At 42.7% G+C, this 16781-nt stretch overlaps 2 protein-coding genes across 2 annotated transcripts in view; both read right to left on the bottom strand.

Annotated features, from left to right (window-relative positions):
- Positions 1-10067, bottom strand: part of cxadr (CXADR Ig-like cell adhesion molecule) — a 36441-nt gene extending 26374 nt beyond the window's left edge. Inside the window, exon 1 of the mRNA XM_079171019.1 lies at positions 9910-10067. Coding sequence (XP_079027145.1) covers positions 9910-9976 — 67 coding nt within the window. The 5' untranslated portion in view covers positions 9977-10067. The remainder of the gene's footprint in view (positions 1-9909) is intronic.
- A 1415-nt stretch (positions 10068-11482) lies between these two features.
- Positions 11483-12979, bottom strand: btg3 (B-cell translocation gene 3). Its single transcript, XM_079171552.1, has 4 exons — positions 12790-12979; positions 12534-12671; positions 11939-12128; positions 11483-11760 (listed from the first exon to the last, which is right to left on the bottom strand). The coding sequence occupies exons 1-4, from the start codon at positions 12960-12962 to the stop codon at positions 11563-11565; spliced, it is 699 nt and encodes a 232-aa protein (XP_079027678.1). The 5' UTR covers positions 12963-12979; the 3' UTR covers positions 11483-11562.
- Positions 12980-16781: the final 3802 nt, after the last annotated feature.

Raw genomic sequence — 16781 nt, 5'->3', positions numbered from 1 at the left:
CAAACAGAAGAGCACAGAGTCAGGACCGTAGAAATAAACGCAGTAAGTCCATGAAGGACGCAGAGCTCAGATTCAAAGGGGATTCAAGATTATATCCTCGTGGGCTAATTAGATCCATCTCAAGCATCTGTGAACAAATAAATAAATAAACCGAGAGCCGATCACTGCAAACTGGACACAATCAACACATACGTTAATCCCACACTAAATTGGGCTCCAGAGCATGAAATTGCTTCAGAATGAAAAGGGCAGGAGCTGTGCTATTTTGTAATAAACATCAGAGTAAAACTGATGCTGCAACGAGCAGCCCAACCACCCAAATTAAAAGCAACTGCTCACACACCATCTGCCCTCATGTATGTCTAATGAAGACGGCAGAAACAAATTAACATGTGCCTTTTGTCTACAGGTTGTATTGCGATATCTGTAAGATGCCGCAATATTCTGTCTTAGTTAAATACATTGAGATTAAATAAGAGAGCTATCAAGTCATTACAACTGTAATCCTTCCAGTCCTGGTTACCTTGGTAACACCAACCGTGGTTTAACAGTGCGGCTCTACTACGGTGTAAAGAAAGTAACAGAAAGGCTGAAATCAATGAGATCTAATTACACTGCGATTACATGCTGCCCCCTGTGAATCCCTCTCCATCTGAATCCAGGGGAACAATGGCAGACTCCGCCATTAACAATAAAAACTACTATATTGACCTTTTGCAGCCAACTACTTTTTTGTTGTTCCATCTCTTAACGTTCACCTTGTCTACGATACATTTCTGTTGTTGGATTGTTGGAAACGGACATCCACCTATAGGTAATATAGATTTTATTGATAATATCATTTTGAATATCACTATTATAATAAGTCCATGTCATGGAAAACTAAAGCCAGACAAATATTAAGTAATAATAAACACAAATAATAACTATAATAACAGCTGATCCCAGAGCTGTGCTCAAATTAGCGCCACAACGTAAATAGCGGCCGGCGTGTTGTCAGAGGGCTGTAGAAGTAACGCTGTATGTTATGTTATAAAACTGGTGAGATACGAGTTAAAATATAGGAACAAGGTGATCACAAACACATTGCCGTACAGGAAGTAAAGCGATAAAATAACGAAGTCTGACATCTACTTCCTGAAAAGCATAAGGTCAAAAGACAGATCATTACAGAGTGTAAACACATCGAATAACTATTTCACAAAAAATCTTGACCATCAAAAGTATAAAAAATGGGGTTTGATTTCATGTAAATCTTACAAAAATATAAATAATACAATCAAATTTGACTTGTCTCTCGTTCATCTCTTCCTCGTCCTGATCTAAAAACAGGTGAGGGAGGTGTTTGTGTGGAGCCAACAGTCCACTGCAGCTCCGTATTGTGCTAAACTCTAAGCCCGCCCACTTTTAAGCAGTCCAATCGAACGCAAAGCTATTTATTTAAATCCCTCTTGCAACTGTACACTGCTAAAATATTCTGTTTCACTGAGAACCGCGTCACAGAACAGAAGCTCTAACTTCTATTTCACTGGGACTTGCAGTTCTGTAACATAGATGCGTTCGATACAAACAGCCTCGTCTTTCAGGACAAACAAGAACATCTAATTTAACCTTTGCTGTCAAATATTCCACTAATAAATGACTAATATTGTACAACTACTGTACCCGTCTTAAACCGACTTCATACCATCCTTACAACATCTTGTTTAATCTTACATATGTGGCAAAAATTTTTGGGGGTTTTTATAAAAAAGGCCCTTTTAAATAGCCTGACACCTTAAAAAGATTCAGCAAGGTTGTCTGGCTGTTGAGTGTTTAGTGGATGCAGTAAAGTGCTTTTGCCTGAAACCTGCCATACAAGCCAACTCCCTGATGGCTTTAATGACATCTAAAAAGGTCTGACCCCTGAGTAGTCTGGACGGGCAGCCAAATACTGCTTATAGGGCAGCCGGGATCAGGCTGACGAGTCCATAATCTCAGGGAAAGTGACTGAGGCCCAGCATAATGACGACCGTTCACCTTACGTGGCGTGGCTTGTGCATGACAATAAAAACGACCGATTCCCTGTTGAAACTACTGAATCCTGATAGAGAACACTGATTGCACTGGGCTGACACAAAGTGTGCTGTGGTGATGTTTAGGAGTGACAGCAGTTCAAGGCTTCTCGTACAACTTGAGAGACACATCCCACTGAGTCTTACATGAATATCTGTTCACTTAAATCCAGGTCAAGGCTATCCAGCTAATTTTTTCCCCCACACTTTTTTCCTGCAGCAGAGGGATTATCGGGGACTTTTCATGTCCAAACTAAATTCAAATATCTTTTTGACAAGGTCTTTTAAGCTCTTGGGATGTTACAGCACTACCCGACACATTAGTTGCCTATTAATACGAGTTGCAGGTAAGAGATAGTTGATAAATTGTCGGGTGACTCTGTAGGAAGTCACAAACTCTCTCTATATATCCACAGGTCATTCATCTACAGCTCTAGCTGAAGAGTTGTGTTGCGGCTCTAGATGCTAGATCCTCCCTTTACTCCCATTGGATAGATGTCCCGCCACAGAGGGATTAATTGTAGAGCTGTTGTTTACCTAAAAGGGAAAAGAGTTGGGTGCTGTGGGTGCCAGTGTTCCTGGAGATGGGGTGGAGGTTTATTCTACTCCTTCCAATTATCAGCCACTCAAGAGAAAGACAGCCAGCCAGCCACGCAGCTCTGTGTGTGCCCATGAATTATACATGGCCTCCATAAAGACACTTATCAGCTGGTTCCTCTGGAACTTACCAGCAACAAAGGCAGCCGGGTCGGCCCTGTGCGCCCGCTTATTAAAAACAGCAGCACTTGTGATTAAGGTTGTGCAGTAATGTGCGTTCTGACCATCACAAAGCCAGCCAGTCACAGAGCTATTTTCAGTTCAATCTCATCTCTCTGGAGGGCGACCGGGCCAGCTGCCGATTTGCTAGCATGGCGGCGAGATGCACTACAGTAATTAAATGTCTGGTGTGGCTTGCTGACCTTGCTGTGGTTCAGGCGCTGAGCCTTTTCTATAGCTAACTGTAGCAGATGCCCCAGCCGTTATACGTATAGATCCAAAAATGGCTCGGGTGTTTAATGAAAGTTAATGGAAGAAAGACGACGGCGCAGAGCCGCTAGGGCCCTGGAAACCTGGTTGTAAAACCGTAGTAAGTAAATGAAAGTCAATCTGAATGTATCAATGTTTGAAGTTTTACATTTTCAAGTCACCCCGAGATCTGTGGAGTAAATGATTCTATTCTCTTTCCTGCAATGACCCCATTCCCCCATGGGGAGCGCTTTCATCTCATCTAATCCCATGCAATGCTCTTTCATGAAACCAAGTGTTTCCTTGCATTCGCATTTCAAAAGAAGATTAGTGACATTTTGCAAAAGAATGCTTGAGCTCGCCCATACAGTGGCTTTCCTTTCTTCACATCTTTGTACACCTGCAAACATCTCCACAGCATCTTTTGATATCCAACAGCGAAATGTTCTCACATGGGAGAAATGGCGAGGTTTGCTTGATCCCGTGTAAAGAATGCATAGATGTTATATTTCACCTCCTTACAGATTCCAAATTCTAAGGATTTGAATTGCAGTCTTTGGCTTCAGTTGAGTATCGGCTTGATTGTGAGGCAACAAATTGTTACAAGAAATGGGATTTTATGGGACTAATTCTGTGTCGCTTTGTATCAATACTCTTTTAACGCTCCTAACGAGATTCAGCCGGAGTCGTAACATTCCACTACACAGCCTCTTTAATGCAGCCTAATTCTAAAATCTATAATACAAGCAATCACACTCCTGTAAAACTGTTCAGTCTCGGATTTTGTGTACGGCAACGGGCCTTTTTCATAACAAATCCCTTATTTTACATGGCCAGGAGTTATTAGCATAACTATATAATTTGACATGATGATTAAACGGACTAAGACAGAAAAAGATTGATTTGAATATCACCACCACAGGGAGCAAAATCGAGTGGGACTTAGCCAAGAAAGAGGCTTCCTCCAGACAATCATTATTTGCCTTTTTCACCACACCCGCAGTCGACAATGTGTAATGTTTTCCAATGAGATAGAGGTGCTAAAAATGGCTCCTTCAACAGCTGCTTCACCCCCCCCCCCCCCCCCCCCCCTCCTCCTCCTCCCAAAATTCACCCCACCTTCGGCTTATGTCCCTTATTTTCTGAGCCATAATATTTTTCAGTGATTAGACTAACAATTAACTCTAATGTTCTTAGCGGCGAGAGAGGGGGCTTACTGCTGGGGGACAAAACATAATCATCTTCCCACAACCCAGTTCTGTGTAAGACAATGCCAAAGCATTAGCTGATAATAGAGTGACATGCACGACACAATATACAACGCTTATCGCCGAAACGAAGCGTCCATTGGAAGTCAGAAGTGGCAACAAAATATTTGCCGTCAGAATAAATCGTCAGGTCTGTTTGACACGATAGTGAGGTTTCCTTTCCTCCTGTGTGGCCGACAGCTTAGCCCAGTCCGTCAACATTGCCCAAAGGATAATCTAACGGCGGTTCGAGCATGTGTAGAGCTGAGCTGACACCTCCCTAGCAGGTAAGCAGGAGCGGACCGCACACCAGCACCTGCAGCACCCCGGGGACCTGCCTGCCACACCGCGTTTCCTCGCGCTGACATGGCGAGCTCAGACACCGTGAGCACATTATGCAAAAAGCACCAGAATACACAGTCATAAGGCGAAGAACCAGAAGTAGAGTAATGCTTCGTAGATCTGGATGCTGGCTCAGGAATGTTTTCTAATGCCATGCATCAGGGTAAATAAGAGATTCCCTCCGTTTAAGAAGCTAAATAAATAGTAGTCTTAAATCCAGAGACATCCACCACTTGAAAACACTTCCATTACCATGAAAGAATGGACGCCAAACATTTATCTTATCACAGTTCTAAGCCTTGTTTAAAGTACAGCACCCTGCTTCATTTTCAAAGTTGAATGAATTTCAGTGTAACTTTTTTCCAAATAATCATACAGCATTTAAACCTCCCTCACTGCCTGGTGTGCAGCATCTTCTCTGCGGTTTATCTCCAGGAAAAATGTTATTCTGCAGATGTTCAGCTGAGATATGAGGTACATGAAAAACCCTTATCATCATCGTGGGGAACAGCTTATTTGTCACAGGGCCCATTATTCCTCATTAGGAGCAGTGGGCGTTGTGGGCGCTGCAGAGCAGGGCATCAAGTGGCTACGTGATGAATGTGCTTTGGGCGGGTTTATCGTCCCGACAGCGCGACACAGCGATGATGACCGATTGGGGGGGGGGGGGGGGGGGGGTCAGCACTGCAGTGACCTTGTTTTAACCGATAGGTTACATGGATAGCAGAGGAAATGTCTCTCACTCAGCACAGTCTCTCTCCAACGCGTGCTATGAGAATTACAAACATTTATTATTAAAAATTGTACCGGGGGCTAAATTTCTAGCCAGCGCCTGCTGATTAATTATGCTAACGCTGACGACAGGAGTTGGTTGAGAATGACGTCTGACCTTTTAACGTTTCTAGCTAACTTTTTTTTCACGTGTGTTTACTGTGACACTAACACAAGACGTTTTCTCGTTTCAGCCATTTTAGATTGAATCCAATAAACCATCTGTCAAAACGTACGCGGACCCTGTGCCCTCACCGTGACCGACGGTCCCTCTGGGACAGACTGGACGCGACAGTGACTCACTACCACCTATCGAGGTACAAGTGGTGTTACAAGACAGGACGAGTCGGGGCTAGCTGGTTAGCATGCTCATTTCAATAGAGAACACGATACATAGTCTTTGACGTCATCGCAGTAACCTCCTCACATTCTGTTGATGTTTGCTCATTATTTGAACGTTGTAAACTAAAATTCTGCCTCTTGCTAAATCAGTAATCAAAAAAAATGAATCTAAACTGCTGGTTTCATCTTCTCAAATCAGCAAATGTGTTGCTTTTCTCGGCTTTCAAGTTATCGTAAATTGAGGACCTTTGAGTTTTGGACAGTTGATTGGACAAAAAAAATAAAAATACAAACTCAAATTGACCAAGCTGGCCAATATATCGAGGTCCCCTAGTCCAACAGACGAGCTCAAGCGCAACCCTTGAGAACCGATCAGCCAGTCCTGTGTCATTGAGGTAAAACTTCTCCAGAGCTACGCTGATTGGAAAATGGAGCACATTACTTGCATGCCTCTGGTGACCCGGGTGTTGTCAGTAAGCCAATACTGTGGCCAGAGTGTTAGAGAAGTTACAAGATATACAAACATGGAATATCTGTCGATGTAACATTGACTTTTTGACCACGGGGTACACGTGTAATCTTGCCAATATATCTTCCCATAAGAATGCGCTGGCAGCCGCCATGAAGGCGGTTTTAGTTCCTACCTGTGAAAAAAGGGATGAGCTCTGAATACAGAGTGGCTGCACAGCCATTAACAGGACTCAGAAACTAGCACCACTATTAATCATTTTAGCTCATTCTCTAGCAGGCAGCGATTTGTTCTTTCAGAAAACCAGATTAGGAATGGAGGGGTGGGGGGATAGAAGAATTGGTTGGGTAATGTGGCGAGGTAGAGGTGGGATCATTGTTTCACACTGCCGTATAGGTGAATAGGAGTTTACACAGGGCTAGTGCAGCACTGGCATGCTAAAATATTAACGTCCGGAGCTGTGAATATTCATGCGCGGCCGTCCCCATCATCAGATCGAGGAGGACAAAGCAGTGTCCCTGGAGAGTAATCCGATTCTACATGTTCCTGCTTCCTTTTTCCAAGGACAGGGGGCTCTCGGCCAGAGAGGGCGGCTTTCTTGCTCGGAGGCGAAGCTGCAACACGTTTCAGCCGACAGGAGGTTAGCAGCGGACTGCTGGGCCATGACAAGTGCATGTGACCTCAAGTCATTACTGTCTGCGTGGGGCCAATGACAATGGCTGAGGCTGTGGTGGACACACCGCCACCCATCCTTCTGGTTGGAACAATTTCTTCACGAGCCCAAACACCTTGTAAATACACACGCAGCTGTAATAGTTGTTATATATATTATATTATATTGTAATATTGCTGTTGTGTCAACATATTTGAAACATCGTCAATGGTTTGTGGAAAAATAACAGGGATTTTTTTTTCTGCTGTTAAAGAGGACCTAATACATATACATGCAAGCGAGGGGGAGGGTAGTTTTGTAAAGCAACCGGAGCACACACACACACACACACACACACACACACGCACAAGTACACTCCCTGGATCTGCGTGTCTGTTTTCAAATAGGTAACCAAGCAACCGGTTCCTGGCCAGGGCCTTTGGTAGAAGGCTTATCAGGTAACTGCGCTCTGCGCCTGCTCGCATGCTCACTCGGTTTCTGTTTATCCTGGTCAGTGGCTTCCCTCTTGACCTAGAGAGCCAGGTAGCGGAGGGGGGCCACAGGGTAAGTCCTGCAGCACTGAAGCAGGGGAAATGACTGTTCTGGTCCTACGCAAGGACTCAAACATATACAGACTAAATCAAGAGGTGTCCGTCAAGAAAGGGGAACAACTTTGGAAATATGTTGAAAATGCCATAAGCAGAGCTACTGTCATGTGCATAGAGCAGGGTTTTTTCATGCCGATGTGGTTTTTCAGAGTAAAAGCCATCACCACAGCAGTTGGTCTCTGATAACATTGTCATATGAAAAAAAAAAAACATCACCACAAAGAATGTAAAAAGTGGGGCCCACAAAAGAAGCACTTTCACAACTAAACTGTGTACAATCATTCCCAGAAAGTCTTCTCCTTTTCCTTTACTTGCATCCTATTGTTTAGTTAACTTGACTCGTAATGTGAAGGCTTTATGAGTACTGTCTGCGCTTTTACAGATTGACCACAACTTCAAGGATTTCAGGATCTCCCTTTTAAAACTTTTGTCAACATTGCATAGTCCATGCGGTGCCTCGAGGACAAACACAGCAAGGAAAATGGAGCAGGAAGACTATTTGTTATTGTGCCATTTAAGAGAGGTTAGCATATTATTGTGTATTACGAAGAATGCTACGAGTCTAGCGGATACTGTCCTTGTCTGCTGAAGTGGAACAGCGCCCAAATGACGAGGCCATGATGCCATTAAGATGGTAATGAGCCCAAACCAGTGTACAAAGCAATGTGAATCACGAGACAAAAGAAGGCTAAACTATACACACCACACACACACACCACACACACACACACACACACACACACACACACACACACACACACACACACACACACACACACACACACACACACACACACACACACACACACACACACACACACACACACACACACACACTTCAATGCCCCAGCTTTTACATGGAGAGATGTGCCAGATGATCCTAAACAAAGCACGGTTTCTCACTAATCAGCAGACTGGAATGTCATTGCCCTGACTGTGGCTCTGTGGCTTCTCATCAAAATCCCAGAAATATGTGTAATAACTGCAGTTGCATGTCAGTGATGGAAGCCACCACACAATCCTGTCGCAAAAGTTTCACACTGTTGTTTTGAGTGGGAGGCGCGATCTGCCAGTTTCAGTGTAAATTCCAGGGGAAGCACCACCCATAAAATGAAGTCATGATACAATTAACAGAGCGAAAGTGGTCCATTTAAACTCATCTGCCTTTACAATGAATAACTATAGTTTTGATGAGTAAATAACCCAAGCTAGTAATGTTTCTACATTTAACGCCCCAATGACACACTAACAGAGCAAACCACCAAGTTTTAAAAATGTACATAAATACTTGACCTGCCTTGTCCTTATCCACATTACAAATTATGATCTGTCAACTGCATTATGACTGACTGATGCTTCCCATAATATACATCACATGGCTCTATAAAAGGTGTCACAGCCCCCACTGGTATCCACCCACCGACACGATCAACAAACAACTCTTGGCCTCTTAGGTGAGGATCACTAGGACTAGACTCTCAACAATGGAAGGTCTTGCCATTGAAAGGTTTAAATGAGTAAACACTAACACACTAACATAAACAAAGCTGTCATCGGGAGTAAACATGTGGTTAAGTTACATGAGATAGCCTGGGATTGGATTGGGGGGGGGGGGGGTTCAGCACTGGTGGCAGATGGCGGACGAAAAGGCCGCACTTTGAAGTCCTGTAGCCACAGGTTTTTAAGAGCGGATCAAGCCATCGTGTTTACCGCCAGACGATAAAACCAAAAGACAGCACACCGTTTTGCTATCGGGAAACAACCATTAAAAATAAACATCCACCGTCGATATTCTGTGGGAACTTCAAACACAACGCTGCATATGTAAAAAAAAACTATCGGTTCAGTATAACTAGTAACCCACCTAGGATGGTTTACCTGGTAGAAAATCGTTAAAATTAAAGTAGCAGCGGTTTACACGCTGCTACTTTAATGGGGTTACGGAGGTAACATGTGTATCGTAATGAAATAAATATAATATGGTTAGCGAACTTCAATTATCTGGTGACGTTTACAAATGACCTAAAGTAGATGTAACGTCAGTTAAACTGTTTACATGTTAGATTGGTTGTAGCAGGACGCCTGCTCTGCTCTGGTCTGCTAGCGAACTAAACTGACCTGGGGTCGGAGTTACTCGGAGCAAATTCCTTTAAGTGTTTTCAGAGGCGGTTAGTTTTAACCACTGCGCCGGTTAAATGTTAACCAGAGCAACTGGAGGCAAAATGAATTAACTAACACTACCTAACCGAACGTTTTTCAGCATGTTCAACTAATAAACCGGGCGAGTGTCCGTGTGAACGCGGTTAACGTGAGAGCAACGCTACATGGCTGACCGGAGATTGTACTCGCTGTCGTTTTGGTGGAAAGAAACCCTTATAATCAAAGTAGCTCACCGGCAGCCGGGTGTCATAAAACTTACCTGCAAAGAGGCTCAACAGTACACAGCAGAACCGGCCAGTCCAAAGCTCCATTCCTCTTCCAGCCATTCTACGACTTCTTCAACGAAACTTGGTCGGAGAACTTGTGCTGAGTTCGAGTGAAAAAGCGGCAGTCCGGGGCTCGACCGAAGCATCCAAACTCCACTCCTCCTTCTCCTCCTCCTCCTTCTCCTCTCTGCAGGTGCACAGCGGAGCGAGCGCGCCGCAGGCTGTCACGTGACACACGGTCGTCCCAAAGTAGATCCAGTGTTGCCCCCTGCCGGACAGAACAAGGAGCTGTCCCACTTTCTATTAATGGTGGAGGAGCCCGTGTTTACCTGCGTTTGTATAACCTTCTGGATGTCTTTCCTCACCACCAGACCCCGAAGAGGTTTCTCAAGCTGTTCTTACTCAATTTCTTTCACAAATGGCCACGGCCTGATCCTCTCGAGAGTCGTTATTATAGTGGCAAATACTGAAGCATCTAACCATGGCTTATTTTATGTTGTAAGAGATGGTGCTATGGGTTCAAATTAAATGTTTGTGTTGTAACACGTGTGTTTTAATCCATTTGTATTCACATTTATATGCATGTACTTTTAATTGAATCAATTTGTCTCGCAAATCAATAACAAACCTATATGTTGAGCTCTTATTCAGTCCTGCTTGTGGCAGATTAATATGACATTAAATGAATCATGGTTCATCGTGTTCATTTGCTGCCCAGCAAAGGAGCTGAACACTGAATCTCCCAAGAGGGCCCATCTATAAGTGAAACTACAGCTCCGATGCTACAGTCAGTAATATAAGAGAGAGTACATATATGTACATATAAGTTAGAGTACATTTAAGGATTCAAAGTAATCACAGAAATACTCACTTAACCACTTACCCCTTGTGATATCGAACCACAAAGAGTTTTGGTTTTATTCAACAAGATCTCTGCCACCACACAGTGCAGCAGATGAGAATGGATTTTAATCTGTTGCTCAAAGCATGTTAAGATTATGTTTGAACACTGATTTGGGTGAAGCGACCCTTTGAGCTTAACATTACCACTAAATGTATGCAAGCGCCCTGCTAAGCACAACACATAACCGTAATGTCCCCAGTTTGATTCCAGCCAAGGACCTTATTTACATGTTAAACATATTTCTCTCCTCTACACTGTCAGCTAGCAAGAGGCACATGCTAAAAGACCAACAACAGTAAAGAAAAAAAGGTTTTACACTTTAACCACAATACTTGGAGGATCCTTCTGTAAACACCAAAATAATATACAACATAATACACCATGATGCTTAGAAAGTGTGTTTAATAAAACTCCATTAATTTAAGTCTATACATTTGACAATTCTGCACTGCTATTATGAATAAATAAAACATTTGACCACAAAAGGACAAAGTATGTGACATACATGAACATCTCCAATTGTAAAAATACAGTACATCAACATGTGTATTCCGATATCTAATTAAATACAAGTGATTCATTTAAAGTATTACAAATGGTCTAAAGTGCAAAAGGACTTTTTTGTCAAAAAAACTATTATGTAATCTATAAAAATTCCTGTTTTAAAAAAAGAACATTGTTCAGCCATTTTAAAGTTTTCTTCAGCTTTAATGTCTAGTGTGAACAACAAGCACCACGGTTCCTATCTGTAGCTATTTTGGGTTGTGTCCCAGTACCGAGCAGGCCTTTCTCTGTAGCCAGGAGGAACCCACAGGCTGGGCCTGAACGTGGGGGGGGCTCTGCCACGAGGCCTGAAGGTGTAGTGCGGCCGTGGAGGGAAGCGAGCGTTCCCTGGTACCGTCTTGTTAGGATGCCACTTAGGAGCAGCGGGATTCACCGGCTTAAAAAAAGGAAAACAAATAAATAAAAGATGTCACCCAACTGCTCAAAAACACAATATTGCAACCAACTTTGCGGTTCACCAAATCCTGGTTATTAGGGAGAAACTTTCCATTATTTTCCAGACTTGCATGAGATATTTAGTCATGGAAATAATTCTAAAATGTATTATGCAATACCTGGTAAGCACGGCGGCTGTTGAAGACAGTGAGAGGGGAAGCGTGCGTGCTTTCCTCATCCGAGGAAGAGCCTGAGTGGTAGTCTGACGTCACTCTCTCCAAAGCACTGGTCACCTTTGCAACATCTGTGTCAACCTCATCATCGCTAGAGAAGCTGGCAACTGAGAAGCAGGGATTGTCCTCTCCGTACCTGATTATTAATAGTGATAGAGGGAGGGAAAACATCTATAGTTATAGGAGGATAAACATACTCAGAAGGGACTCTGTTTAAAACTTGGCAATTCTTGAGACGTTGGGTTGGGAGACAAATTAAAATAGATAAAAGGATTATTTTCTTTTGCCACATATTATAGCCGCAATTAGTGCGGTGTTATTCTGTTCATGTTCTAAGCCAAATGTGCATTAATGGCTGCAGCAGTAAAAAAAAAAACAGAATTATTCTAACAACAATATACGGGTTGCTTTATCTACGACAACACTTTTTAAATATTTACACCACTAAAAAGGTATGAATGCTAAAACCAGTTGTTTTTTTTAAACTATAAACTTATTCTTTCGTCTCAGCTCTTCGCGGCAAATTCACTCCAAGTCTCACCTGCAGCTGACCTCACCAGGGTCCACCCACAAAGTGAATTCACGGGACAGTCTCAGGTCACAGAACTGAACCCCGCTCTCTCGGCAGGCCCGAAGGAGCTCTGGATCCTGCCTGTGGAGCCTGTTCATTCGGATGCACCTGCAGAGCACACAAAACCGATTTCAGTTTGTAAAAAAAGAGCCACATGTAGTCTGTACACACCAATGGGAAGACATTCATTAAAGAAAGCTGTGTTATGAATAGTGGTTAGCAGCACCTGTACGCCTGCCCTTTGCTGGGGGTTTCAGGGTACCAGTGTCCCTTGAACTTCTCCTGCAGTGCAACAGCCAGCCTCTCAACAAACAGATCGATCTTGTGCGACTCCAACTTCCCCCCCTTTTTCACAAGCCTCTTCAGGAAGAACACCACAGCTGCGATTTCTCTCCTCATGTTTCATTACGCTGCTACAGCCTCTGTAAGGAAATCAACATCAGTCAGATGGGCAGCAGTGACCTAAGTGACATCAAACATTAAGAGCATGTCTATGGTAAAATGTTAGTGGAGTGTAAAACTACACAAATTGCCTCTACAGGTTAGAATCTTAAAAGTTATTTAACTTCCAGATGGAACATTTTCCTTCTTCCGTTCTGGAATAACCGTGATGATAGTAGCTCTGCTGTTTCACACTTTAATAACTTAAGATGTTTGTAGTGGTTTGTCTATCCCCTAACGTTACACCCAAACCATTCAAAAACAAACTGTAGCCAAGTGTATAATAAACAACCAAAGATGCTTCTGTCATCTTGGTAACTATTGAGTGCCCATGTGCGCGAGGCAACGGCTGCTGTTTTGGAGATTGTTTTTCTTTAAAATGAAGAATGGTTAACGCAAAATAAACTACATTTAAAGACAATTTCGCTCCGTTTTTGATCTGCTCTATTTACCCTAGTGAACGTTAACGGTCTGGCCGTCATGGACGCCCCAGAAAGGCGGGCTGTCACGCACTAGTTCCGGTTATCCACGCGCCACCACACTCAATAACAGTACTGTACTCCGCATGCTAGCTAGTTAGGCTAACAGTACGAACATGGCGTTATCTAAACTGGGTTTAAAACCGAACTCATGGTGAATACAGTGAGAAAGAAAATATAAGGCACTAGCATGAGCTGCATATCGTATGTTAATACACTAGCTAAGTTAACAGCCTCATGTTGCTAATAAACACAGCATCACTTTACATATCGTGGCAAAAGTTCGAAATTGACATAATAAATTGTGATATATTTACATACCAATCACATTAAGAGACACTTATCTAATCTGGTGAGATACGAGGCTACTTGCATCCTGACTAATTACCTTTCCGACAGCTCTCCTCCAGCGCGTGGGTAAAAAAAAAAAGATGAATGGGGAGGAGAAGGAGAAGTTGGCCAGCAGAAGAACTCCGGAGGTTCGGTTATCAACTCCGCCCCTTTCTACACAAATCCCGCCTCCCGATCATTCTCATTGGTCTTAAGCAAACCGACATGGTGCATCTATTGGTCGAGCACATGCTCGTTATGGAGTGAAACATACTTACCACTGTTATGACTCACAGCGTCTGGCATGTGTTTTTGTTTGTTGCAATCCAACGGCAGCATCCAGTGATGTCATTTTTATCATAAAAAGTGATACATTTAGTAACAACCAAGTTTACATTTTAACAGAAGGCACTAACCGGAAAAGTAGTTACAATGTGTTATTTTTGTTAATTTTGTTGTTAACCTAATTATTTGCCAAAGTAACTTCATCAGTCAATTGTGAGTCTTTATACCGGTTAACGAACTGGGAAATTGAAGCAAGCAAGCAAGACATGTATCACGATAAATAGGTTTACTTCCTGTCAGCAACTGCATAAACAAACATTGTAACAGGAAATACTATTTTAATCATCGTTTGAAATAATTAAAGAGAAAAATCACCACAGTCAAGAGTCAAGATGACAAATAAGATAAATAAAGTAAAGCCAATACAAATGTAAACAGGAATAAAATATCCATTTGTTTACGTTATCAAGTTTGTAAATCATGCAACACAAACTGTAGCTAATAATGATTAGTTGCAGCACTTATTATCTGCCCAGAGAATTCACCAGGGTTTTTTGTTGCAGCTGTTTACATTCCTCCTGAGAAAAAAAAGGCACTACAAGAATTGAATGAGGTCAACAGTAACATCATACATCAGCAAATCAGCCTGGATGAATGGAGAGCTGAGAGCATTACAACTCCAACAGCATCTTTTATGCCTTACCTCAATATACCTCAATAAAGAGCCAGTTGTGAAGTCTGCCCCACTTCCAGAGGACCAGCCACTGTCAATATCCGCAAAAACCCCGTTGAGAGTGAACACGAGTAAAGCTGCTGGGCCTGATAACATCCCGGTCGTGCACTAAGAACATGTCCCAACCAGCTAACGGATGTTATCGCTGACATCTTTAACCAATCACGGACACAGTGATCCCACCTGTTTCAAGACAGCCATCGTTCCTGTACCCAAAAAATCTGCTGTGTTCACTTAAAACAACAACACCTGTATCACAGTAGTCTAGTTTGTGGTTTTAATCTTCTCCATGAAATTGCAAATTAGGACTATGCAACTGGACATTGAACTTCCTCACAAACAGATCCCAGTTAGTTCGGATTGGCGGTCACAGCTCATCAGTTCTAGTGTTGATCATTGGAGCCCCACAGGGCTTTTGTGCTCAGCCCCCCCCCCTGTTCACGTTGTAGACCCACGACTGCAATCCCCGACATGGAGAGGACTCTGTTGTAAGGTTTGTGGACGACACCACCTCCATCGGGCGGATTACAAACAATGGTGAGACTTCTTATCAGGAGGAAATTAACAAACTTGCAAAGTAGTACTCAGAGAACAACCTACTGCTCAACCCCATGTCGACATAAATGGAGCCGAGGTGGAGCAAGGGATCGGTTTTAAGTTCCTGGGAATCAGATATCAGAAACAACCTGACATGTTCAGCAGGCAACTCCACCCTGATGAAAAAAGCTCAGAAACGTTGGTATTCCTTCAGGAAACTTGAGAAAGCTAAATTCCTGTGCCAGTTTTTTGTTAACTTTTACAGAGGAGCAATTGAAATCATCCTGACTGTAAACTCTACAAAATGGCACGGGGTGTGCACGGCCCAGGCAGGATGCTTAAAACCACTGTGTGAGTCTTTTAATGCTGGAATAAAGAATACAGAAGACCAGAGGTTGTCTTTTGAGTATTTATTCTCTGCACAGAGAGTCATCACAACAGAATGCGTACAGTCTCAGTGAGGAAGAACCAAGTGTAAAGTAAATGCGCTTTCTTTATACAGAAGGAGCAAAGGTGGGGGCCAATGTTACAGACATGCTGGTCTCAGACTGCTAGAACCAACAATGAAAACCAAACGGCCAGCAACCAAACCAAGCGGACAGACGGCCTTGGCGCTGGAACATTCTCATACAACATAGTTACAGTTGTCTTTGCGCGCAGGCAAGGGTGAATTCTTCTTTTGCAACAATAAGAAAGATACATCTGGGCATATACGCTAACACAGTGAAGTTCAACCGAGTTCAGAGCAAAAGTACAAGCACTTAAGCATGTACACAATATACTAACTAGAAATATATACTAAGTAGAAAGGTACCATTGTACCACCCAGAACATCATTGGTACCCATCTACCAAGCAGCAGGGATATTGGTGAGGTGAGGTGCCTGAACAGAGCCCATTTTTGCACTTCCAGTTCCCTCATCTCTAAGTCAATCATTTTTTGAATGGGTTTTTGGTGAGATACCTGAAATAGAGTCTGTTTCACGATTTTCACTTTTTGTTCATAATAAAATAAAAATGCATCAGTATATACCTCAGTCAGTGGTGTAGTTCATTTATAGCCTACTATTAGCTTTTTGCTTCTTGTGATTGCATTTACGCTTCAAAAATGGTAAAAGGGGTGAAGATTATCTTGCTGGACAAAACGTGTAGGTATCTTTGTATATTTTTTGCAATAATTCAAAAGCCAATGGAAAAATCCCATTGGCTTTTTGTCGTGGGAACCAGGGCGACGCTAACCTCCGAGTTGGCCTCAAATAACTTAGAATATGTTCCGAGGTTGTAAGATTCCTAAACTAATCCTCCGTACTCTATCATCATTTTTTATTTTTTATTTACAGTATCGTTGTCACATAGCTGACTAGAATAACAACTTAGAGAACATTGAAATGTTTTGGATACACCATTTCATTGT

Source organism: Pholis gunnellus (genome assembly GCF_910591455.1).
Source record: "Pholis gunnellus genome assembly, chromosome: 13".
Lineage (NCBI taxonomy): Eukaryota > Metazoa > Chordata > Actinopteri > Perciformes > Pholidae > Pholis > Pholis gunnellus.
Note: the sequence above shows the minus strand (reverse complement) of the source record. Positions and strands in the feature narration are given on the sequence as shown.

Bases quoted from the DNA above. Each gene is read 5' to 3' on its own strand.
- btg3 (XM_079171552.1), bottom strand. From the start codon at position 12,962: ATGAGGAGAGAAATCGCAGCTGTGGTGTTCTTCCTGAAGAGGCTTGTG. The intron at 12,129-12,533 runs GTGAGACTTGGA...ATTAATAATCAG, and splicing joins CCTGGTGAGGTCAGCTGCAG to GTACGGAGAGGACAATCCCT. The intron at 11,761-11,938 runs GTATTGCATAAT...CCTTTTTTTAAG, and splicing joins ACAGCCGCCGTGCTTACCAG to CCGGTGAATCCCGCTGCTCC.